The 24,604-nt window shown below is 41.8% G+C and overlaps 1 protein-coding gene across 10 annotated transcripts in view; it reads right to left on the reverse strand.

Moving 5' to 3' along the window:
- ryr1b (ryanodine receptor 1b (skeletal)) overlaps window positions 1-24,604 on the reverse strand; it is an 80,242-nt gene that overhangs the window by 42,750 nt on the left and 12,888 nt on the right. For all 10 annotated transcript variants that reach the window (XM_031285262.2, XM_031285308.2, XM_031285277.2 and 7 more), the window contains 40 exons: window positions 21,078-21,200; window positions 20,869-20,970; window positions 16,451-16,525; window positions 16,186-16,264; window positions 15,707-15,819; window positions 15,523-15,622; window positions 15,040-15,136; window positions 14,867-14,941; window positions 14,324-14,480; window positions 14,020-14,184; window positions 13,218-13,339; window positions 12,775-12,961; window positions 11,987-12,122; window positions 11,797-11,892; window positions 11,269-11,387; window positions 10,907-11,040; window positions 10,566-10,807; window positions 10,279-10,471; window positions 9,527-9,743; window positions 9,333-9,437; window positions 8,778-8,881; window positions 8,576-8,659; window positions 8,324-8,483; window positions 7,964-8,111; window positions 7,612-7,817; window positions 6,643-6,817; window positions 6,256-6,464; window positions 5,820-6,166; window positions 5,243-5,378; window positions 4,847-5,007; window positions 4,060-4,222; window positions 3,849-3,935; window positions 3,214-3,440; window positions 2,565-3,009; window positions 1,932-2,480; window positions 1,599-1,799; window positions 1,185-1,296; window positions 936-1,079; window positions 491-764; window positions 97-214 (listed from right to left, as the gene is read on the reverse strand). In XM_031285262.2, the coding sequence (XP_031141122.1) occupies window positions 97-214; window positions 491-764; window positions 936-1,079; window positions 1,185-1,296; window positions 1,599-1,799; window positions 1,932-2,480; window positions 2,565-3,009; window positions 3,214-3,440; window positions 3,849-3,935; window positions 4,060-4,222; window positions 4,847-5,007; window positions 5,243-5,378; window positions 5,820-6,166; window positions 6,256-6,464; window positions 6,643-6,817; window positions 7,612-7,817; window positions 7,964-8,111; window positions 8,324-8,483; window positions 8,576-8,659; window positions 8,778-8,881; window positions 9,333-9,437; window positions 9,527-9,743; window positions 10,279-10,471; window positions 10,566-10,807; window positions 10,907-11,040; window positions 11,269-11,387; window positions 11,797-11,892; window positions 11,987-12,122; window positions 12,775-12,961; window positions 13,218-13,339; window positions 14,020-14,184; window positions 14,324-14,480; window positions 14,867-14,941; window positions 15,040-15,136; window positions 15,523-15,622; window positions 15,707-15,819; window positions 16,186-16,264; window positions 16,451-16,525; window positions 20,869-20,970; window positions 21,078-21,200 (6,687 nt within the window). The remainder of the gene's footprint in view (window positions 1-96; window positions 215-490; window positions 765-935; window positions 1,080-1,184; window positions 1,297-1,598; window positions 1,800-1,931; window positions 2,481-2,564; window positions 3,010-3,213; window positions 3,441-3,848; window positions 3,936-4,059; window positions 4,223-4,846; window positions 5,008-5,242; window positions 5,379-5,819; window positions 6,167-6,255; window positions 6,465-6,642; window positions 6,818-7,611; window positions 7,818-7,963; window positions 8,112-8,323; window positions 8,484-8,575; window positions 8,660-8,777; window positions 8,882-9,332; window positions 9,438-9,526; window positions 9,744-10,278; window positions 10,472-10,565; window positions 10,808-10,906; window positions 11,041-11,268; window positions 11,388-11,796; window positions 11,893-11,986; window positions 12,123-12,774; window positions 12,962-13,217; window positions 13,340-14,019; window positions 14,185-14,323; window positions 14,481-14,866; window positions 14,942-15,039; window positions 15,137-15,522; window positions 15,623-15,706; window positions 15,820-16,185; window positions 16,265-16,450; window positions 16,526-20,868; window positions 20,971-21,077; window positions 21,201-24,604) is intronic.

The following is a 24,604-nucleotide window of genomic DNA, read 5'->3' on the forward strand; positions in this document are numbered from 1 at the left end:
GAGAAAAAGGGAAAAGATACATTCTGTTTACCTTGGGGCTGGAAGGCGTACACTCCAACAATGATATTAGACAAATAGAAACTCATCACAAGTTACCTTTGAGTCTCCTCCTCCGCCCAACACATTGACCATGACTTCCATGACAGTCTCATGCATACCAAGAGCTCTCATCAGATTGGGGTGTTGGTAGAACACCTTGTTGTTCATGATGTTCCTGAAAGAATTAGAAAAAATACATTAGCCAGATTCACTGGTTAAGTTGACATTGGAAAACAATTGCAGATTGAGATTGCAGGGCAAGCCTGGAGCTTTTCACAAAAATATATCACTAGAGGAAAAATACAAAATAATAATATCAAGATTTTGATATCAATATCACGTCCCATCTTTATCACAACTACAGCTGCTGGGGAGTACATAACCCCCCCCCCCCCACACACACACACACACACACACACACACACACACACACACACACACACACACTGACCCAATGCTCTGGATCATGAGCCTCTCCTCTTCTGGGCCCATCTGGACAATAAGCAGCGAACGTATCTGTCCCAAACACTCAAGTAGGTCCATGGTGTCCTGAACAGACACAGCATTGATGGCGTAGGCTTTGGGCAGCGCTCGGATCAGCTCCCCAAGGCCGTCATACTGCCTGTGGAGCAGGCTGAACATCATACGGACAAGCTCAGGGTTCTGAATGAACGACTCCTGGGCCCAGTGGATCATGGTGTGGGAGATCAGTTCCTGAAGGGAGTCTTGGTGAAGTGGACACAGAGATGGACAGTATGTATGGGACAGTGTCATATTATGTGTTCGATGGTTATGGATTTAAAAAGGCAGATTTAGCTATTTTTTGGAGTGAAGTTGTCGAATTATTCCTAGAAGTCCTACAAATATCTAACAGGTTGTTTGGCTGTTACTCTTACTGGGTTTTGGATCCTCCTCGACCTCTGGCTTCTCCTCCTCCTCCTTCTTGCGCAAGCTCTTGATCTTATCCACCAGACTGATGAGTCTGCCTCTCAGTGAGGAGTCCACCTCTTCCTCCTCTGCCTCCTCCTCAATATGTATACCTGTGTTTAAAATGGAAATTCAGCATTAAGAGCCCAAAATACTTAACAAAAGTAATTCACATCAGCAGAGTACAAAAACACACAGCATCTTTGAGAACTTCTCACCGCAGTGAAGCAGGAGGTCAGTGTGGAACTCTACCAGGCTGTCCCGCACCGCCTCAGGCACCGGACTCAACTCCTCCTCCGAACTGTGCTTAAAGTTGGTCAGCAAAAGGACCTTGAAGGGGAATACAGTAAGACAACCCCATCAGAATATGTCTGATTTGCTTCTTCTTGTTTGGTCTGAGGAATTTTATACATTTCTAGGGGTTCCTTTTGAAAACATCAGAGAACAATCAGATCTCAAAAACCAACCCCCAGACTTTTTGGGACAAGTCTATCTCAATGTCAGTTTTCACTGTTCTTAGAAATAAAGTGTCAATGTATAACTCAAGGGACAAATATTATCCAAATCCAATTTAAAATGTATACCCCATAGTACATATTTAATTGTATTTCTGGTTTAAAAAACCACCGTACCTGGTCCTGGGGTGGTGAACGGAACTCGCGGGTCTTGCGTGCAGTCTCAGCAGCCGACATAGAGAAGGCTCTCATTAACAGGTTGTAGCGAACGCGCTGGTTTTTCTGAACACTATTGACAAAGCCGTCTGAATAGGCCACAATGCCTTCCACTCTGTGTCGCAGCTCGCAGTCGCAGAAGTACTGCAGAAGTGTGCACATCTGAAAGAGATAATACAAAAAAGAGTTGTAGATGTGTAATATGTACAAATGTAATATATTTTAAGAATATGAATTCTGTGCAGATGCATACAGATGAATGGGATGCATTGTTTAGTTATAAAATATAATGACCTGCAGTTTGACAGACTCTGGTAGCTTCATCTGGAGTAATCCCTCTTCCAGACCATCCTCCTCTTCTTTCACTTCTGCCTCCACTACCTCTGCCTCCTTCTCCTTCTCCTCCTCCTCCTTCTCTCCTTCCACTTTTCCTTCTTTGGCCTCTTCCTTCTCCTTCTCCTCCTGTTCTCCTTCCTCCTTAGGCTCTCCTTCTAAATCTTGCAGCTCCTCCTCTTCCTCATGACCAACCCCTTCGTCCTCAAGCTCAGCCTCAGTTTCCTCCTCCTTTGCTTCCTCAGTTATTTCAGCAGCTCCACTCTCCTCAGCTTTCTCTCCCTCCTCCTCCTCCGCCTCCTCCTTTCCACTGAAAACATTTGGATCGATCATCCTGAGGATGTGCTTGGTGTCCTCATCGTTGAAGATGCCCATCATGAGCAATGTACTGATCAGCTTCAGGATTGGGACAAAGTGGAACTCCACACTGCCTCCTACAGGATCGCGCATAGCCTGGCTACCATCCAGCACAGCCTCTGTTAACATGCTAATCGCCCTGGTCTTCAGCTCCTGTGGGTGGAATGATAAAAATAAGCAAAAGGCAACTAAAATGTCATTACATTTTTCCAATGCAACCTGTCTCTTGTCTCTTACCTGCAGGGGGAAAACAGGACTAAGGGTGTACAAGTCAGGGTCTGTGCCGACAAAGTTGATGGATGAGAAATGCAGTTTGGGCCGTAAGCAGGTGGTCAGGCCAACACCGGGGAGGGAATGGGCCTTCTTTGCATCAGGATAGAGGTGGATGCTGAGAGTCTCTTCAGTCATGGGGACGATAAACTCCCTGTTGGTGCCCAGACGCGCTCGTTTGGCAGACTCTAGGTGAATGCTGATGAGCAGGTCGTAGTAGCCGCTGCGGAGAGGTCCAGGCAGGTAGGTGTTCTCGATGGCATAGAAAAGTTGGGATTCATCCACATGGCTGCACAGAGCATGAGCCACTCGGTTATTGCCAAGTGCGCACACAGCGCAGTAGAGCATGAGGGTGTGGTAGTGGAACTTCATCAGATCCTGACGCTCCGACAGCTCCAGGATGTCAATACACCTGAGAAACAAAGACAGACTCAAAGATCAAAACTGACCAGGTAACATGGCTGAGCAATTATCATAACCCTGAAAAAAGAATTGTTACAACTGCAGGTAAATCCATAAATATAAATTCTCCGGATTCACAGGATCACAGGATTATTGTGATAAACTGTAGTTTACAGTATCTGCAGACGGCCTGCTGGGGATACGGGTCTCTGACCTGTTCTCCTCTGGGATGTGCAGAGCCATCATGATGAGAGGTTCAGTACACTCCACCATCCAGCCCAACCTCTCACTCACTTTGCCCACCTCCGGGTTGAGAAAGTGATTGGGCATACGACTCCAGATAACTGGGGTCAGCATCTGGACATCCAGCCTGGGAGGGCACTGGGGGACCGGGTTCTTACGCTCACTGCGGAACATGGCTGCCGAGATGGGCATGATGTTCTGAGAGGGAGAAAGAGCAAAGGGGTAGGAGATAAAAACAAGTAAACAATTAGACTTGAAAATGGAGAAAACAATGGGTCTAACAAGAAACGTACAATTAGGCAAGCACACAATTAAAAGAATGGGGCTTTTTATACAGCAGATGTGTATGAGATGCAGGTTCAACCCATGTTAGACCAATTACGATGAGACAGCTGTCACCGGTTAATCTCTAGTTAGCAGAGACTCTAGTCAGCAGTGTAGATCCATACACTTTACTGATAAACCTTATAAAAGTTTTGATGTCAATCGGAACGGAGTATGAGAGGAAGTAGGCGTGAAGAATATTTTAAGCAGAATAGGAGAAGTTGAAAAAGTGACTTTCAAAAAAATGTGTACTTCAGTGTGTGAGCAAAAGTAGTTTCTGACCTTGAGTTTTCCCAGCTCCAGCTGCACCAAGTTCTGATTGGAGGGCTGAACGAAGACGGCAGGGAACAGCTTGGTGTTGGGCTCCACCTGAAATAAAACACCTCTGGTTTTACAGCTCCACAGTGTAACATAACTCATCTGAAGTCAAGTTGGAAAAACACAGATGCAAATACACACACAACCTACTGTATACTGTGTAGCCTTTCCTAACCTGGTAAAATGTGTTAATCTCCTTTCCATTGGCTGTAAAGGTCATCAAACCTGTTGCCAGGTCGACCAAGCAGCCAACCACCATGTCCTCCTGGCTGAAGCGGGTCTGCTGATTGCTGACCAGGTCCCCTCCCCACACCATGTAACAGTTACTGTGTTTCATACTGTAGAGAAATCAAACACACTGCTTTGTTAAAACTCAAGTCATTCTTCATGTCTATTATATGGCAGTTGACACATTTTACAGCTGATCCCATGTGCTTTACAGCACAGAGACACAATAGCAAAACAAAGGGGAGAATAAAGAAAATGGAAAATAACACACAGACAACCAACTCTTACTAAGTTAACTTCTGACATTTTTTTCTCATTAGGTTGGAAAAAGATCTGAGGATTTTATGTCCTGGAGACAAGGTAAGTAGGTGCTGTCAGTACACCAGTAGAAAGAGACGTTGTATTTTTGGATAATGTAGCATAAAGAAAACATAAATGAAGGAAAAGAAAGGGGCCCAAGTATTCAACTTTGGGGGACACCACAAGATATGAAAGACAGTTATCAAGTTCCTTAATGATTAATGAATACTGTTACTTAGTCCGACAGTCATGATTAGGTAGCTCTAAGAGACAATTACATCCCTGGTTATTTACAACTTAGCAGTGTTATTTGTCACTGCTGTTCATCCTTACTGCCACCAGCATGTGAAACAGCTAGCCTAAATCACATTACTTACATTTTAAACCAAGAATGAATAAGAATAGAATACCATTAAAATGTGGGAAAGACTAACCTGTCATGTATGTTGCCTTTGTCATCTCCCACAGTAACAGTGACAGTGCGGACTTTGGAGAGGTCAAAGGTTGGATCATACTGGTGGTAATCAGGAGTGACCCAGCCAACCCACACACCAGAAGGCTCCTGCCCAGCAAAGATCCTCACAGAATAGTAATACTGAAAATAGAAAAAGAAAAAAAGATTGTTACAAGAAAAAAAAGTACAATTGGAATATCTAGAGATGTTACACTAACTTAAATACTGTAGTATGATGTAACCTAATATACAGTAAAGTCCCAATGAGCAGGATTAGCAAATCGACAGCCTAAACCATGGACTTTGCACATACTGTAGGGATAATTTTAACATGTGCTGTAAATCTAGCATGAGCAAATGATAATGATTAGCTCACAGTGGTGGTATTCAGGATGGTGTCAGGGTCATCTCTGTCATCTGGGACCACATCTTCCACCAAACGTGGCACCGTTGGAGGGGCAGGAGCAGGGGAGAGAGGTGTCATGGCAACCTTCTTGGCCTTTGAGAAGAATCTAATGTGCACAGAAGATAATCTTAAGGGTGCACTAGACAACTTTACTCACTGCTACATTAAATTGAGGTCATTTTTGAAAAACTAATTAAAAAAACAAACACATAATGTAACATCAATGAACTGCATGTAGCACAATCAATTGCAAATTTCTTTATGAAAACAAATAAAAACAAAACAAAGAGGAAAACTGTCTATTGTTGAGATGATTCAAGCTGTTGCTGGAGGGTGGACTCATGTGATGCTGTTTAGGAGACCGTTTGTAATTTGATATTAAGTTTTTAATAGCAAACTGAGCAACTCCACAGTCTTAGTGGGGATGAACTCTCTGAACTGTTTTTTTTTATACCGAGAAGATGGATGAATTATTCCCATAATAATCTGCACCTTTAATACTAAGATTGTTACTCTTTTCTAAAAAGACACCACCTGCCACACTTACCCTTTTTTCTTTCCCTTTTCTGACATTGTGTCCTTCTCATTTTCCATAGAGATCTCCTTAGGTACAGACGGCTCCTTCTTTTCATCATCCTGCTCCTTGCGGCCGGCAGACTTCTTCAGAACTTCAAACTCTGAGTCGGGCTCCACCACTACCACGTCCTCCTCGGGTATGGTGAGGGAACGTGTGAGAGGGGTTGTGCCTGCCGTGATCTTGAAAGTCTCATGAAACTGGACAGGCATGCTAAGTCTGAGGAACATCATATCAGTATTGGCGTTCTGCGAGCCAAACGTCTTATGGGTCAGTTTTAGACAGGGGGCGCTGTCCACAGTCCCATCCACACGGGAGACCTGTGAGAGAACATGTTTCAAGATAAATAAATAATATGGTTTTAAAGTTCTAGCTTCATTAAACATAGAACGTGTCACTGAGTAATTACCTCAATATGATTGTGTTCGTTGGGTACAGGCACAAACTGGGGCAAACTTTTACTGAACCACATGGTAATGTCTCGCTTCATATTGATGGCAAAAGGTTCAAATCCTTCCTGCAGGCCACAGATGGCAAAGTATCGCAGGCTGCTCACATTTTGCCCAAGATTAATCCTTCCAACCTGAGACAGGCCCAGGGTGCACACTGGTATGAAACCTAAGGGGTAAAACCACAAGAATGTTATTGGTAAAATGTTTTTTTCAATTGCTTTAAAGTTGTGCTAATATCTTATATAAACTGTAAACGAGTTATGCCAAACAAGGTTTATGTCAAGAGACACTTCCTTTCGGTTACTGCTACTTATGCTGATCACAGAAGGTAAAATGACTCTTACCTTCCCCAATTTCAATGTCTTTGAACGCCATGTCCGAGCCTGAGTCACTGATCAACATTTCTCCATTGAGTGTGAACATGATGTTCATATCAGTCAGGTCAATCATACAACCAACTACATCACCAGACTGCCACTGGCGACCGAAGGGTTCATTGCCAACATGCCATCTTTGAGCCTGGAAATGGTTACAATAATTACATTATCTATACAATACTACTTCCAATTTCCATTCAAAAGATAAAAACAGAGACAGCATTGTCAGGTGAGCTCTTGTTATCTTTTCTGACTACTTAGACTTGGTTTCATGTCTATTTTCATCACTGAAGTGGTTTATTTATAAGCCCCACTTACAATTTAAGGCACATCACATATCAAAGTGTCTTCAAAATTCAGTATTTTTATTAGTGGGCAAAACTAAAGAGTGCATTTACTGGAAAGGATCCACATTTTATATTTACATATTAAAAAGGTTTTGGAAAGAAATGTACACAGCTTATGACCTATTTCGACATGGTATAATTTAAAACCGTACGATACCAGTACCCTTCAAGTGATTCCAAAACCAATGGAGTACTTAATTTTAAACCTTTTTTCTTTCTATTTCATTTAATACCCATCATGTGAATGGAAGTGTCTGAATGGCTGAACTGCCAAGTCCGTCAAATACACCGTGCTCAACTTCACCACACTACAGACTGTATGGGTTGTAGCTAACAATCCCATGTTGCATTAAATCGAGCTGGCTGCGAGCAAAACTATACAAATAGTCTGGGTACAAAATAGATCAAATGCAGGTATCATTTGACTGGAGAAGTTTCAATACCACTCGGTATTTTGGTCGATACCTTAAAAAGGTATTGAGTACCAATACCCAGCCCTAATTGATAAGCACTTGATTTTCCCAGTCGAAACTTGATTGCATCAGACTGACACTGATTTAACTAAGGTGAACCAAAGATGCAGACTGACCTTATTGCCGTTAAAGACGTAGGCCAGTTCATCTGCTCCCAGTTCAGTGTCAGAGCGGACACTCGGACGGGCCCAGCCCACTCTCATCTCCCCCGTGGTTACAGCCTCAAACTCAAAGTACCACTTTCCTTGGGTGATAGCGTACGACTTCTCTGCCCTGAAGATTCGTACCTTATCCCCGCGGGTGTTCTCGAGGCCATGGCCAGCTGCAGGCAAAGAGAGAAAAAATGACAAATAAAGATTAAGAAGTATGAAGACATTGGAGATGTCGTAGTTGGGGTTAAGGAATTTTGACATTGCTTGATATTCTGCATTTAATCAACAAATGTTGCCTTGATGTAAGCGGACTTACTGCTCTCCTGATCTGGAGGCTCAATGTTGTAGCCATAGCCAATGAGGGTGCGGACAGCGTTATTAACACTGTCTCGGTTGGTTTTCTTAGTTCTCTCGTCCAGCAGGTTGTAAGGTACCAGACGAGGGTTTCGCTTATTCATGATGTCCTGAGAAGCGTAACAGAATATGACTTGATATTTAAATAAAAAAAATAAAAAAGGGATCACTAGTTGTACATCTTATTTACAAAAAATCATTAAAACTTTGGAATTGCACCAGGGCTTAGCCTAAGTTGGATTATACCTTTGTGTAAATGGACATGGTCTCAAGATAGATCATTTGGTTAATAAAGGATTTATTATGAATTGTAAATGGATACCTGCACAATACTGTAGGTCCATCCTTGTCGTACCCGGTCCCTTGCCCAAACGTTATGCCCATTTTCTGCCAGTTTTTCCACAAGCTGGTTCTGATTTGGTGTCAGTTTGACATGGCTGAGGTCAAGGGGGGCAGGCTTGTATGCATTGGTCATCACATAGCTAGAGGACAGACAGAAGCTTATATTCAGATATTCTTAAAAGATAATGTAGACAGTTAGTTTATACAGCCAGAAATATCTTTGTCGCCATACGTCTTGGGCAGCTTGATCTTCTTGAGATTCTCCTCTGCTTTCTCGTCACCCATACCAACATGGCAACCCAGCGCCAGGAGAGTCCTGTGGGTTAACGACACAGGCATCAACAATCACATCCAAGGACATTAAAACCTCACTACCCTCTTACCCTCACATCTCTCAAACTGACACCTCTACAGAACCTTCATTACAAACTCACTTGAGAGTCTCGCCAGACATTTGCAGGTTGTAGTTCCTCTCTGGTTCAGGGAGACTCTGGAAGTCTACCAGACACGGATGGAGTTTCTTGTTGTCATCCCTGAACTGTGGAGGAAGATGACAGTAGGTTACTCACTAGTAAAAAAATAAATAATCACTAATTAAGTTATGCTTTGTTTGCCACAACAATCCCTTTCCTACACCAAGATTTATTTTAGCCTAAAAAGGGGGTGAATTCTTTTGCCTTTTAAACAGAGATATTTGAATCAATTGTTCTCATACTGTTTGTTATAACTGAAGACACTTATCAATAAAGATTTTAATTATGCTGGAATTTAAGTCCCTTTAAAAAAAAAGAAAATGATAAGTCACATATTGGGCCAATATTAAACAATGAACTACAGTCTAATGTCTATTATAAAATGAATACATACAGTAGTATTTTGAAATATTGCTCTCACATTACTGAAGAGCTCCAAATCCTTTAAATCTGAGGTTGTCAAATCAAAACTCCCATACTGTTGCATCTGTATTGCAGTGCTGACTCCATACTCACACTCCCATAGGTCCAGCCCTGCTCGATACGGGTGACAGCCCAGAGCTCGTGAATATTCTCTGCTAGCTTCTCTCGGATACGCTCCAAGTGGGGTGGTAACACGATCTATACAGCAAAGGAAAGTCAGCAAACACAGAGAAACTTATGCAGCAAATACATGATCAAATTCCGATTTTTAGGTTTGGGGCTTTTACCTGAACAGTGTCCACAGGGCAGGGGGTGAAGGAGGTGTGGGTGAGGGACTGCGTGGGACCCAACAGGTTGCGTACGCCATGGAAGTCGTGCTTGTACTCCTTGATGGGTTCAATACGCATCCTCTCTCTAGGCAACAGAGCCTCGTAGCACGGGGCATAGCCAGGCGGGGGCATGAACTTGAAGTCTCCATGACGACCGCCAAGGAGGAAACGAACCCTGAGGTGACAGAAACAGAGTCAGTCCAAATCTTTATTTATTTGACAGAGATCTTTATTTACTACTTAAATCCTGTACGGCAACACTGCCTTGATCTTTATAAGACTCACAATGAAGAAAACATTGATTTAATCTCTGTGCCAATTCCTGAGCCTGTGTTTTCCTCATTGCTCGCATCGGTCAATTTACCATTTGCCCCATCTCAGCACTGGGAGGGATCATTACACACAGCAACTGTAAAATCTCTTCTGAGTTACAAGACACTAGAGTTTAAAGGGATTATTTGAGAGATCATTTGTTTGTAGGTATTCATCATATTCTGCCAGCTGATTTTATCATTCTCTACGTGTACTACTACATTAGCAGGACACAAGCCTCCTAATAAACTGTTAACTCTGCCTCTGCACATGCCTAATTGCATTGCATAAATATTTGGTACATTAACTCACTGCTGTACTGCTTAAATTAGGACATTACCATGCAAATTGGTTGAATGTTGAATACATGAACCATCTTATTTTTATTTTGTACTTACTTGACTCCAGCAGAGAAGCTGATGACGGGGAAGAAGAGGCCGTCCACGTTGAAGTTTTCAAACATGCCCTGGACTGGGTGGCCGTTAATACGGAAAGAGATACTGGGCACGCTCAGATCCAGACAGCAGCTGACGACGTCGTCTGCAGCCAGGCTGTGTGCGCTGGGCGCAGCCACCTGGCGGGGGACGGTACCTGAACGGCACAGCGGAGAGCGAGGAAGTCATGTAACAAGACATACAGCATCACGGAAAATAGTATAGGAAATCAGTTGGGGGAACCATCTTACCTGACCATAGATTCAGTCCATCGTAGCCATAGGAGTAGAGGTCATCTCCCACACCGTTGCCTCCCCAGCCTTCTCCTCCTCCAGGGTAGGGGCTGTATCCCTCGGTCATAGCCCAGCCCACACGCAGGTGGCTGGCCTGCCCCGTCACAAAGGGTTCCACATAGTCTACCATCATCTCAAAGTACCATTTCTTATACTGCGTGGACCCCTCACATGTACCCAGGAAGATGTTGGGTCTTATACTGAGCGCACAAGAAGAAAAATATGAGTTAAAGAAAACTCTGACAAATGACAGCCTGTAGCTTCGGTATTGTAGAACAACTTAACAGCAGTTCAAGTACCTAGTGACATAGTTTACAATGTTGGTCTGCAGCAAGAGTTCACGACCCGGGAGCAGGTTTTCAGTGATGAGGTTCTGGTTGGACCTCACAGCTACACCATTACACACACAGAGAGAGCGCAAGACATCCAGGACCTAAAGGCAGGACGAGACAGACAATTCACACTGTCGTCCACTGGCTACAACTGCTATAGGAGTTCTATAACCAAGAAGTATTTTTTATGAGCCAAACATGCCCTCAGGATGCTATAACTTTCCAAATCACCACCTGCTAATGTGTCTGCATCTGCAGCTGGAGCCAATTAATTGCTGCCGGCTAATGTTACTTTCCCACCCCGTTCCTGGCAGTGAGAAAAGACAAACCTTGTGGTTTCTTCCATGCTTGTCCAGGAGAGAGATGATGGATTTAATGTGGTTCTCCTGGATGATGTTCAGAACCTCAGGGCTTTCAATCAGCACACAGTACAGCACTTCAAGAATACCTAAACATATAGAGAGGAGAAATATGATCAATTCTTAGCATTTTTGAACAGCAGTAACAGTTACTGCTTCAATAAGAGAAAATACTGCAGTAATAAAGCTAGTAAATTAAAACATAGCATTAATAAGAATATAGTTCAAAAATAAATAAAAAATGGCTTAAAAATCAATTACATAAAACACTTGCTAAGTGCAAAAAAGTTCACCCATTATCTATTCAGAGGAGATTTCCATTCAAATCCTGTTAAGTCTTCAGCATAGACATTTGGTGACACAGATCTTATGGCTAGGTTTAAGCTGTATCTAATAGTAGTCTACAGTAGCTCCAGCCAACCCTTACAACACAAGTCAATTCTAAAGGATCAACTCTAATTTGTGGTGATAGGTGAATAAGTGGGGTACATCTGATACCTGAAGAGGCCTCCAGACGGTCCAACTTGCTGACCAGCCAGTCCAGGTTGTCACAGAACAACGCGCAATTAGAGCGGTTTCCTCTGATTAGAGAAGCTGTTCAGTGGAGATACAGAGAGTGACATAATGTTACTTTATTTAATGCAGATGGCATTCAATGTGTACTTTAAGTTTATGGTGATTTATTTACCCAGCAGCTCATAAAGAAGGTTGACAATCTCCTTCCAGGACTCTGCAGCTTCCTCCCCGGCAAATTCAGAAAAGTGTGCAGCCGTGTTGTACACATTCAGGCGGTCGATGCACTCCAGCACGATGGTGATCATTCCCTAAGAAAAAAAAAAAGACAAACACATGGGCGACAAGAAAGGTTACACATACATCATTGTTATATGTATTTCATTGATGTTGCTTTTGGTGGCAGTATTGCGGCTTTGTTAGAATTAGGGTTAATTATTAAGGTGAATTAAAAGATGGGGTTAGGCATGATCCTGTGATGGTTCAGATTAGGGTTAAACGCTGCATTATGTCAATTAGGGTCCTCACAATTCTAGCCATACAGTATGTGTGCACTCATCTTCCATCTAGGTGCAAGAACTGTAGAATCTAGGCACTTTAAGACTGGGATTTTGGAAGTTGGGGAAGTTAACGTTACAGGTTAAGGTTTTGGTAAGGGTTGGATTTAGATATGTAGGTTAGGGTACCTGTGGTGGAGGTTATGGTAAGCCTCCAGGGAATACATGTAAGTTATCACAATGTCCACAATGTGATAAAAACAAGTATAAGTGTTTGTGATGTTATAGTAAAAATAAAAAAAAGTTAACAAAACTGCATGAGGCCATAAAAGTCCTCAATGGTGTCAAAAGTGCAAGTTCCCCTTTGCATTGTGAATATATTTTAGTTATAGGACCAGACAGTAAAAATCAATAGATATGGGAAGTCTGAAGGTGTGTGAGACTTTGCAGGCAGCATGCAGATTACCTCCTCTTGGAAGAGGTTCTGTCGGTTGCGGAGGGAGCGAAGTTTGGTCTGCTTCTCTTCGTGCTCCAGTTCCTCCTCGGGAGGACGAAAGTAGAAGATGAGATCCTGAAGAGACAGGATGACCCCCTCCAGAGGAAGCGATGCAGCCCCTGGTGACTTGTTCTTTGCATTCAGAGAGTCCAAACCCCTGGAAGAACACAAGTTAGCAACAAATGTAAGACCTTTTTTTTTTAAACATATCCCTATTCAAAGTTTGCATATTTCAGATTAAGATATGGTCACATTAAAATGCTGTGAATACCATAAACAAATGAGAGCATACTGAAGATGTCAGGTAAGGTCTAGCTCATGCCAGTAAGAATGTTCTATGAAGATTACTGCATCCTGCCATAAAGAGGAATTTTCTACTCATCCCCCCCACATTTTAAAATGTATATACTTACTTGTTGAACTGCCTGAAGAGGCCCATAGTGCTGAAAATCATTCGAGCAGCCTGAGACTCTTCAGTTTGGGAGCGGGACACAGTTAGGGCATCGTCCATGTGACCCTCCTGGTGCAGAATGACCTGGGGACATGGACAACATAAATTACAAATGGTATCCCCCAGTTCTCTCTGTCCTGCTCCAGCGTGGTCTGTTTCAGGTGGCTGTGTCATTTAACAGCTATACAAGTGTGTTTATATTGTGAGAGTTTAAGAGAGAGTTTTATCTCATATATCCCATAGATGTAAACTTAACTCTTACTTATCCCCCAGTATTATAAATGTTGTGTATCATTATGTATGACTTTTACAAATCATTAAACCACACAGAGCTTCAGCCGAGCAATCTCAAAGACAAATAAATGTTCCATGAAAACACTTATGGCAACAAGGTGTTAGCAATGGTAGCAATATACATTTTTTGTGTCCATCAGGATTAATTATTTGAATAGGAGTCTGGACGTGACCATTGCAACAATACCATTGCATACATAATCAGCACTGACTCAGCTTTTGCTGCAATATTAAAGATTATTAAAATTAAATTATAAGGCGTTTTTGGCCTTTATTTGATAGGTTAGCTGAAGATAGGAAAGGGGGGGAGAGAGAGGGGGAATGACATGCAGCAAAAGGGCCGCGGGTCAGACTTGAATCCGCAGTAAGTATATGGGGGGCACTCTCATCCAGGTGAGATACTGGGGCACCCCTTGGTGCCATAATAGAACAGTTTCTATCTTATTTTGATCCCCAGAGTAGATCCTAACCCTTCTCTTCATCATTCCCAAACGGGCAGCTTTGGCATCCAGGGCGGCATATGTGAGCCACAGGCCTGTGGACACATGCTGGACGAAGCACATGGACTCCCCATACTTTATCTCTGGAATGCCCATCCCCTCGACATCACGCTTTGGAGCCACCTCCACCTTATCCTGCTCAGGAGAACCAGGAGGAAAAGAGGGGCAGGAGGAAATAATAGAGAGGTCGATGAGAGAAGAAATTACATCATAACAACACATGAACAGAAACCAACGGCAAGAGTCCAGAGAAACTAAAAGTGTTCATTCTGACCTTTGAAGCACGGAAGCAGAAAGCAGAAAGTTTGGTGTTGGCCTTCTCTGGGTCAACCACCAACAGACCCTTCTCCTCATCCATACACAGGTACCTGCCTGTGGTGATGTGGCGAATACGGAAAGACTGCCCCCACTTCATGTGGCCACCACTCCAGCTGCCGGAAGAAAATGGGGGGAAAAAAAGTTAATCAAAAAGCCAAAATGTCTTTCAATTAATGTTATATCATTATCAGGTTTGTTGTTAAAAACTTTGTCCTTGTGACCTGGAGGTTTACTAGTAACCACTACATACATGTAATCACTTTGATTGTCGTTGGGGACTTGTGTTGTCATCCTCTTCTCCCTTTTCTCACATTTGCTATTTTTATTTTCCAACAGGTAACTAACTGCTAACTAAATAAAGGCAAAATGTTGAAGAAATAATAACAATGCTTATGTTTACACAGTTTCAACAACTATATGGGGGGGGGGGGATATGCTCAACAAGCATATCTGGCACACAGTTTCATTTCTTCGGTAAATGCACTGAGGGGACAATTACCAGATTCTGAGAGGCTCCAACCTCCACAGGGATCGAGCCTGACTGCACACAGCACCGCCTTCATAGTGAGCCATCCTGTAGCAGAGTCAGGGCAGAGACACGTATAATCATATGGTGTCAGATTAACAGGATATTATGCTGCTCAGAATCACTATGCATCCTCTTCCTCTCACCTGCGCTTATCTTCTCCTTCCTCCGGTGTAGAGATGGCCAGACACTCGTCCATGTGGCCGTGGAACAGCCTGAGAACGTGACCTCCTGTCAGAAACCCTGAGAGGAGGAATACACACAACAAGGAGTGTGTGAGTGTCTCTTTATGTTATGTTAAATGTAAGCTCACAGTTAATATAACCATAAAACACGTAGATTGTCTACATATATGTGTCCAGGCTTCAAAATTAGCACCATCCACTAGCCAAATGCTGGTAAAATATGCAAGCGGCTGGTAGATTTGCTTCACTCACCGGCCAAAAAAAACTATGGTAATTTAATGCGTGGCTGGTAAAATTTGAACATTCACTAGCCATTTGGCTGGTAAACGAAAAAGTTAATTTTGAACCCTGTATGTGTGTATATGTGTACATGTGTCTATATGAATTGCTTGGGATGCACAGCATTGGTGGCTGTAGAGCAAAATGTGTAAAGCAGGTTTGTACCCTCAGCTAGTTCACATCCGGAACTAATTGGATTCATGTTCCACAGAGTCTGCATGAAGGAGGCATCCACCATCAGATCCCCACTGGCGTAGGACAGGTGCTGAGGACAGAGGACAAGATCGAGTTCAGCACAGCTTATGCATGTCTAAATCTTCGACGGCGGACAGCGTATGATGGGTCTTACCAGGTATCTCTCAGAGGACACACTGACAAGGATTAGGTCGTCACCCACCCTGACCTTTTCACCTTCTGACCTTTGCTTGGAGGCTGGATGAATGGTCCACCAACATGCCTCACCTGCAAGAAGAAGCGCAACCTAAGTTTCCCCACAAAGATTGAGACTTGACACTGATATGTTCACTCCAAGTATATTGAAACAAAAACCCTGTCTGTTCACCTATAACATACTGCTCCCTTACAGTAACCATTACAATCTTTCTATTTGTCAGCCAAACTGCAAAGTCAAATAAAAGCACTGCAATAGAAGATATGCACTGCTGACTCCATTAATGTCAATAGTTCGAGATGGCCAACTTAGCAAAATTCAAAAACCTTATTAGACTCTCAAATTAAATAACAATTAACAATACTACTTGAGGATAATGAGTTTCAGTAATCAGTTAAATGCAGGCTTAGAAAAATAATTTCCATGTTTGGTTTTACCAGTGGAATCCTCTTGTAAGCCCACGTCAAAGGCCAGCTTGTCCGTGAGTGACCGAGATGTAGTCAAACAGCTCAGGTACTGGGGGGAGAAAGTTTTTATTCGGGACATGACCACAACTTTGCCAAAATGCAGATAGAAATTTGGCTGTAAACTACAGTAAAGAAACTGGAATCAATTAGTCCTCAATTAATCCTTTCTTCAATTAGTTTATCATTTAAAAATGCTTCATTATTTTCTTTACAACAACTTTGGATGCAGTCTTACCATGCCTGAGTGGTAGTGTCTCAGAAGGATGGCATGACCGTACAGTAAGGTACGATGACCTCCACCTTGGGACGACTGGAGGGGAAGAAGATAGAGATATTTAACAGACCAGCATGTAAACACCCACTACACATTTCAACTATACCTTGATCAGACAGGGAGGGAAAAAAGGACATATTTCAGAAGCTCCAGAGGTCATAGGAGCCCATTATTAAGAGTCCAAACTGTCAATAACTGTAATCACAACACATCAACAACTTACACGGACACTGTTTGTTTAACTGTATTTTATAAAATTCTATCGAGTATGTAGGACCATATGTTGAATTTGACATTGCTGTATATAAATATTACTGATGCATATGATTAGTAAACATAGACTGTTGAGTCCAAGTATATCCTCTGGGGACCAATAAAACGATTCTACTTTCGTTTTTATTTTAGTACCTCCGTACAGGAAAGAATAGAATTGGACGGATGGCAAAGTGAATGTAAACAATTGTGGCAATTAACAACTTGAGCGTGTGTGATAGGTTTATCATTGTATTCTTGAACAACACAAAAGTAATTTGTAGGCAATAATAATTAACAGCTCCGCATCACGAAACAATGACTTTTTCCCAAAACAAATACTGTACAGAACATGTTGGGGTCTATTCTTATGCAAATACAAGAAAGTAACAACAGGAACATCAATAACAAAGCAGTGTAGAGATATTGCTGAAACTGGGACAATGCTATGCTATAAATCATAATTCTCATAGACGGTATCACAATGATGTGACTGACAAAGCGAAACAAATTCAAGACTTTGAATCCAGTCACCCTCGATTATAATCTCATACAAAAGGCAAACATGACATTGATCCATCCTACCATATCGCAACATCCAGCAAGGATGCAATAAGAAAACACAATTATTGCAACAGTTATATATATATAGATTAGCCAAAACAACCATTTAGTCCAACCAACAGGAAGATAATGCTAAGCCTTTATGTAGGGTTAAGCACCCATGATCCACAAGAATGAGTCAGGGGCAGGTATGTCAAGTGGTAGCACTATATCATTAGCCCTTGTCTGCATTAGCGCTAGGCTTGGTTAGGACAGGTGGTGGTGTGTGATTTTGTGGTTGTGTGTGTATATGTGTGAGTTAAGAGTGAGATAGGCCTGTCCAGAGCTCTGGGGGTGTCCGGTTTCCCCATCCACCCCTGACAGAGGTGGGTGGGACGGGACCCTCCACTGGGCTTTATGCCCCTGCTATTTTCATCCTCCTGCTCACCATTAGAAAGGCGTGGCTCATCCACATCTTCCAAGTCCTGTGAAGCTGGGAACTGACCAAACTAGCCACAATAATGCAACCAATAAAATGCTGCAAATAGAGAGCCTCTCTTAGGTGCTATCATCAGCCAGACACGGTTTCTTTCATCTATCTTTAAAAAAAAAAAAAAAAAAAAGATGAAAAATGGGGTTTTCTGTCCACATTCTCAGCTAAATCTGTCTCTACTATTGTACATCCTAGCTGACGTATTGATTGCATAATTGTGACTATGGTTTACAGGAGCTGTAGTTAAATGTTAAAATATTCGTTATTTCATCTTGATTTTAACAACACGGTGCTTAAAGAGTATGGTCAAAAAGCACATTAACATGCTTTTCAAGCAATTAAAGAAATATTGGAAAATAGTTGAGAACTGAAAACCTAGATTACTAGATGGCTGCAAAAATCTGAATTATGTTATATTAACTATGTGTTTCAAGTTCTCCAATGGAAAAGAAAAATACACCGACAAACAACAAAGTTTTAGCCATGCAGCCAACTTTTATATATTGCATGGATTTCCATTGACGTTTTTAAAGTAAGTTAAGTTAGATGAGGCTTGTCTAATTAGTCATTGTTTTGCAGCAGTGTAAAAACAAGTTCTGTATAAAAAGGGGACCAGAAATTCGCTTGACGCCATCAAAGACTAACAAAGACCAATGCGCTGAAACAAAAAGAACATCAAGCAAGGTGAGGTAGCGTAATATGTATGACACAAGCATGAGGATTGATGTGCTGGTGATATTTCTGCATGAAATGCAAATGAATGATGCATTGTGACACCTTGCTAGATCTGCTGCTATTGTAGGGTAGATAACTCATACGTAACAGATCAGATACAGGTGTACTAATGAAAAAAGTACATAGAATAATGTTCACTACAACCTTTACTGTAGATTTTAATCTGCAGATTCAGCCAATTTTAAATCAAATGTTTAGATAACGCTTTTTTTATTTGACCAGTTTTTTGTATCATCATACAAGCTGAATCTAAAGACGATGGACTTGTTTACTTGGACCCCCATCAGTTACTGTAGCTAGAAATGAATGACAGGTGTACAGAGTGATCACCACCTCAGGGTGAGGGGCTAAACAGATATGAATCGAGATGTGTGAATGATACAGCACTATTTCATTCAACAGGACACCCAGTGGGCAACAGGACAGGAACGAGGACAGTTGCCAGGTTGGTTGGGACACACGTGACAGGAAAAAAAAGACATATTAACAGACATACCCATTGGTCCAAATCGACTGCCTGCTTGGCAGAGAGCAAGAAGGGAAGGGGAGGGGGTGTCAGATTACAAGTAAAAAAAAAAGAAAAATCATAATAAAATAAAAGCAAAGAATAAGTCCATCTATGGTGCTCACACATAAACTGAAAGATCATGAGGTTCAGCTTGCTTTATGACGGACAAACAGGAGTTTTGCATTTGTGTTTAAAGGCCCAATCTGCGGAACCTGATATCGAACCTGATATCGAACCTGATATCAAACCGAAATCTTCTAATACATGGACTGACATGTTGGTGCTGTTACAGGTTTCAGCTAGGGGTGGAGGGGGAAAAAATCATAATATCGCAATATTTTCCGTGGCAATACTGTATCGATACACAGACGTCAAGGATCTATTATTATAGATTTTGTGGTCAGTTTGTCTGCTTGACAATCCCATTTTGCAGCAATAAAATTGAAGTGAGACAAACAAACAGAGAAATGTATCCTTTTAGATAAAACAGATGTTGACAAAGTTTCCTTTTGGGGACATCATTTGAAATTAGGAAAAATTTGAAGGAAAAAAGGTAATAAATTGCAATATGTCGCAGAGTATTGCAATATGTTTCAAATCGCAATAATATCGTATTGTGACAGAAGTATCGTGATGATATGGTATTGTGAGGCCTCTGGTGAGTCCCACCCCTAGTTTCAGCACTGTTAGTAAATACAATGATAAAAACAAAATCAGTTGATCGAACACATAAAACCTGTATTCATTATCTATAAAGCGACGTGCTGTATATTAGGGCTGGGACCATATGTTTTTGTTCCGATTCGATTATTTCACGATACATGGGTGCCGATTCGATTCGTATTGCGAGTTTCATTTACTGCGATTCTAGAAGTATTGCGATTCGATAGTATTGAGTATTGCAATTTTCTTTTCCCTCAACAAAAAACAAAAGAATGAATAATACACTTACTCTCACTTACACTAGAGACAATATATCATAAGACATTTCTGAAAACTAATTGTTTTCTAAAAAGAATGCACGTCACATGTCAGTCAGTCAGTCTGACATTTCATTCATTTGTAAAGAAGAACATAACATGGATTTTCTGCATTTTCTGCTTTCGCTCTGTAAAAAATAAGTTAAAAATAACGATTCTGGTGGAAAGAATAGATTTTAAAAATCGTTGCCAAAAAAAAGCCCACCCCTACTGTATACTGTATGTATACCTTCTATATGCAATATATTATAATAATAGTGGAAGGAAAAATATGAGCTTTATAGCTGGGGTAAACGGATTAAAGATGCTTCAAAATTATCTTTAGGAAATATATTTGGTTGCCATATTACCACGGTGACATGAGTGGTTCAATAACAAATTCATATATCTGAGTCCAAAACAGAAAGATCTGGTTCCTTTTTAGCCATTTATACTGTATGTATATGTTATTAGACAGCAAGCTGATCAGAGGGTTTTGTTGAGAGTTCCACAAGAGTTCAAAACTGCCAACTTCACAATGAGGACAGGACCTCCGAGATGCAGCTGTTGTCAGGAAATTGATCTAAAATGTGGGCTGGATTTGGGCAAATTTGTCAACAAAATCACATTATATATCTGGAATCTACATCCATGTCCTGTGACAGACAGAGGGACAGGAGATAGCTGTAGTAGAATACATTGTAAAAAAAAAAAAATGACATACATTTTCATCAGTCAGAAATATACTTTCTACCAAAGTATATTTCTCTATTTGTCAGTCATGAGCCAAATTCCTCTAAAGCACCTACTCAATCTCTCACATCTCATCCCCTTTTCATATATTCCTCTTCCTATTATTCATTTCTTTATTCCTGTTTTTGAGTCCTACCTCGGTCATCTCCACCCTGTTGGCCAACATCTCCTGCAGAGCGCGGACCGACAGGGACTGCTCCAGAATGAAGGCACTTATGGCCAGGTCCGGGGGCACATTCTGCACAACATATAAACAGCACAGAGGACAAACAAAGTTGATAGAAAAAAAACAGGTAAAATACAGTACAGGACAAAAAAAAGGCAGGAAGGGTACCAGCATCTTACCTGAGCATTGGATGTGGTTTCCAAGTAGCAGAGACGGTTCCCGAAGCCCTCGCAGCACAGACATAGCTTTATCTGCTGCTCCTTCAGGACGGAGGCAGTGCACTGCAGACAGACCTGGTCATCCTGCAGCCAATACACAAACAAACACTTTTATTCACTGGCCTTTCATTTTTAGGACATATTTTTTTATGGCCCACTACTAGATCAACTAAACACTTATTTCCCTTAGATTTGTGATACGCCTGCTTTTTCATATTTTAGTACACATTGTTTTGTGTTTTTATAGCACTTCTCAAATAAAACTGACTTGGCTTGACATTTGGTGCAAGCATTGTTGTGTACTGACTTTTATTGACTAAAGTGGCATGCCTTGTAAGGAGTGCAGAAAAGGAAAACTTGCCTACAGCACATTATAGAAAAAATATGGTAAAATAAAAATAGGTAGTGGCTGTACCATACACAATGACTGAAAATGTGCAACTCTAGGAGGCATTTTCATATGTTGCTCTTTGTTTTCAAATGCATGTACTTTAACTAACCTTTACAGTTATAAAACAGCCTTTAGTTCTATTTAGATAATCATACTCACTTAGACACACTCAACATCCTTTTTTTATCGTGCCTGTCACTTTTAAAGAAAGTGGGAGACATGCTTTTAAATTTAAATTTAATCAGCAAACTCACTTTAGTTGTTTATTTCTGTCAACGTTATGTCAAGAAAAGAGCTTAGACAGACATGATGCTCACTGTGATGGATTACACAAATAAAGCAAGTTTTAAGAGTCAGAATTGAATGGCTGCCTTTAAATGGCCAGTTGACAATACTACAAACAGCTTCTCTCAGTGAGGGCCTGCACAATGGACACGCAACTCGGTTCCACAAGCAGAATGCTAACAGACAGTAATTTGTTGCTCCTCGTCAAAGCCTGAACCCTCCAGAGACCGGTGTAAATACGGCGATAAACACCCCCTCCCCTCTGAAGCCCACACCTGACACTCAACATTCTCAGCTGCTCCTTCGACTCAGTTATCACGCATGTGGATCTATCACTTAACCTGACTAATATTCCTCTCTACAGTTCTTGACAGATACCTGACTTTTCTCTCCTTTCACCTAACAACTAATGAATCATTCTGTCTTCTCGTTCTTGACCTGTTTGCTGTCTTGCCCTGGTGATTAAGCACCACCGATGTGCCATGACTTATAGTGTGTAGGAGAATAGGCAGGCACTTGAAAGCGAGGCCGAGGGCAGCACAGGAGTTTGCATGTCTATGTTTATGGCACACAGCCGGAAAATGGAAAGTGATGTAGATCTGTGACCTCATAAAATCTACTCTCCTCTCTTATACCCACAGGCCTCTAGTGTTTCTTTTGGCTGAAGAGTGTCCCCTCTTCCTTTTGGCTGGGCTATCATCTATCTCTCCTCAGCCTTGAAATGTCTCCTCTGTCCTGTCCTCGTGTTCCCTGCTCTGCACTCTGGAAAGTGGAGCAACGTGGCCTCTCTCCTTCACTGCAGACATGAGCAACACCACGCGAAATGCAACTCAAGTGTTACTAAAACTGTACATGGACCATACAAACAGGACTTTTGAGCAAAATCTGTAAATCTCAGGAGGTATTGTGCAAAAGAGAGATCAAGTGATCAATCGTGTTAAAACAAAGTGTTGAAGAATTCTATTTTGCCCACCTCCCTCGTATGCCAACAATACCTACCACTCACTCAACTTCACAGCTGAGTTTGAGAGCAGTAGCTATGTGCACCAAGACAACATGGATCTTTGTTTATCAAGACTGAATATAAATCACAACTATTCTGAGAGCAGGTATCGCCGCAGAGAAGTTGTAAGGTCACAGAAATAGCTCAGCTAAACTGGGCTGAGGAAGAAGGGTAAAATGGGCTAAATTGGCCATGTTTTGAGGACAGTGCGAAGGGACTCAGACTGCAGTCCCCATTAAGGAGATAGGGCTGAGCTTGTGGGTGTCTAAAAGCAGACTGAAGTAACCGAGTGACTCATTGCTCTGAGACAAGATGTGCGATCGGATGACAGCCGACAGATGACAGGATATATGCTCCAATGTTATACAGCAGTCCTACCCAGTGGCTTCCATCTATTTCTACAGCCACAGTCTCACATGGCAGATTTACTCTGCTTCAATCACTCTAGCTCTGAAGGCAAAAAGGCAGAGGACCTGAAGGAGGACTGTTAAGAGATCAGGGGTTCAGGTGCTAAACAGGCCCAGAGCCTTGGCCTCAAAGTTGCAGACAATAAGTGATCTAATTTCTTTAGCAATTTTTCATGCAAAACATTGTGTAAACATGTTCTTGAAAGTGCTATACAAATATAAGCTATTATTATTATAAAAATATGTGATCTGAACTTTGATGAACTGCTTAACAAATTGAAAATCCTCCCGGTAAGTGACCGTGGAGCATTTGTGGGAAGCAATTAATATAATAGCATAGGACATTTTATGGGTCTGTGATCATACAACAAATTAGAATCAAAGTAAAAAAAGCCAAGGACCCAACCTTTCATTCTTCAAATGAACAGAATTGATTCTAAAATTACAGACTTAACCAGTTAAGTATGATATTAAGAAAGACCCTTGAGAAAAAGGTTGGTTGCCTGCCAAACTGGCCGGTGGAGCAGATAAACACAAGCTTCAGCCAGTATTTGCCAGCACTTTGCTGGTACATGGCTGGTTATTCCACCCTGAGCATAAGGCACTCAACTTATAATAGAACTCTGTCAAGTGCATCAGCCACTGTAGAGCTGTGTCCTTCCTTCACACTGTGTGAACCACTTCCAATATATACCATGTGAAAAGCTGACTTAGATACAACACAAACCTCTGGGCTTAACTCAGCCTCATATTAATAGAGGCAGCTTTCAGGATTTGAAGGATGTGCACCTGACACTGTATTGTAAGCCAACCACAAATCCTGATTATTTATTAGTCTCATTAAATGACCGTATCTGAGACAAGACAGGTAGACAGCCACCTGATCTACTGATCATAAACCTGAACAGTGGGCAAAGACATGTACATGAAACACATTTGATGCCCCATCAACATGGTGGGTATAGGGTTGCAGCCTAACCATGTTTGGACTTGGCGGCTGAAGCATCCGGGCTATGTGGGTGTTAGGGGTCAGAGGGAGTGGTAGAGACAATTGGATGTAAACTGACAGACAGTTACACAAACAAACACACACACACTACTGTGCTCAAATAAGAGGTGTGTAATGCAGCAGAGATTTACAGTCGGAGGCACAGATAGCGCCTGAAAGCAGACACCTTTGTGTATTCTCTAGGGCCGTCTGTTGGTGCACATGCAGACATAGGGTAGCCAGGGTTCCCCAGACAAGCAGGCACGCTGCCTGCCCCACACAGGAAGCAAACAGATGCAAAATGGTGAGAGATATCCACTCCCACTGATCCTCTCATGTGTAATTATACATCTTTTCATCGTTTATCATGTGAAGCACTTTGTGACTTTGTATGTAAAAGGTGCTACATCAAAT

This window comes from Sander lucioperca, chromosome 5, assembly GCF_008315115.2.
Source record: "Sander lucioperca isolate FBNREF2018 chromosome 5, SLUC_FBN_1.2, whole genome shotgun sequence".
In the NCBI taxonomy this organism is placed as follows: domain Eukaryota; kingdom Metazoa; phylum Chordata; class Actinopteri; order Perciformes; family Percidae; genus Sander; species Sander lucioperca.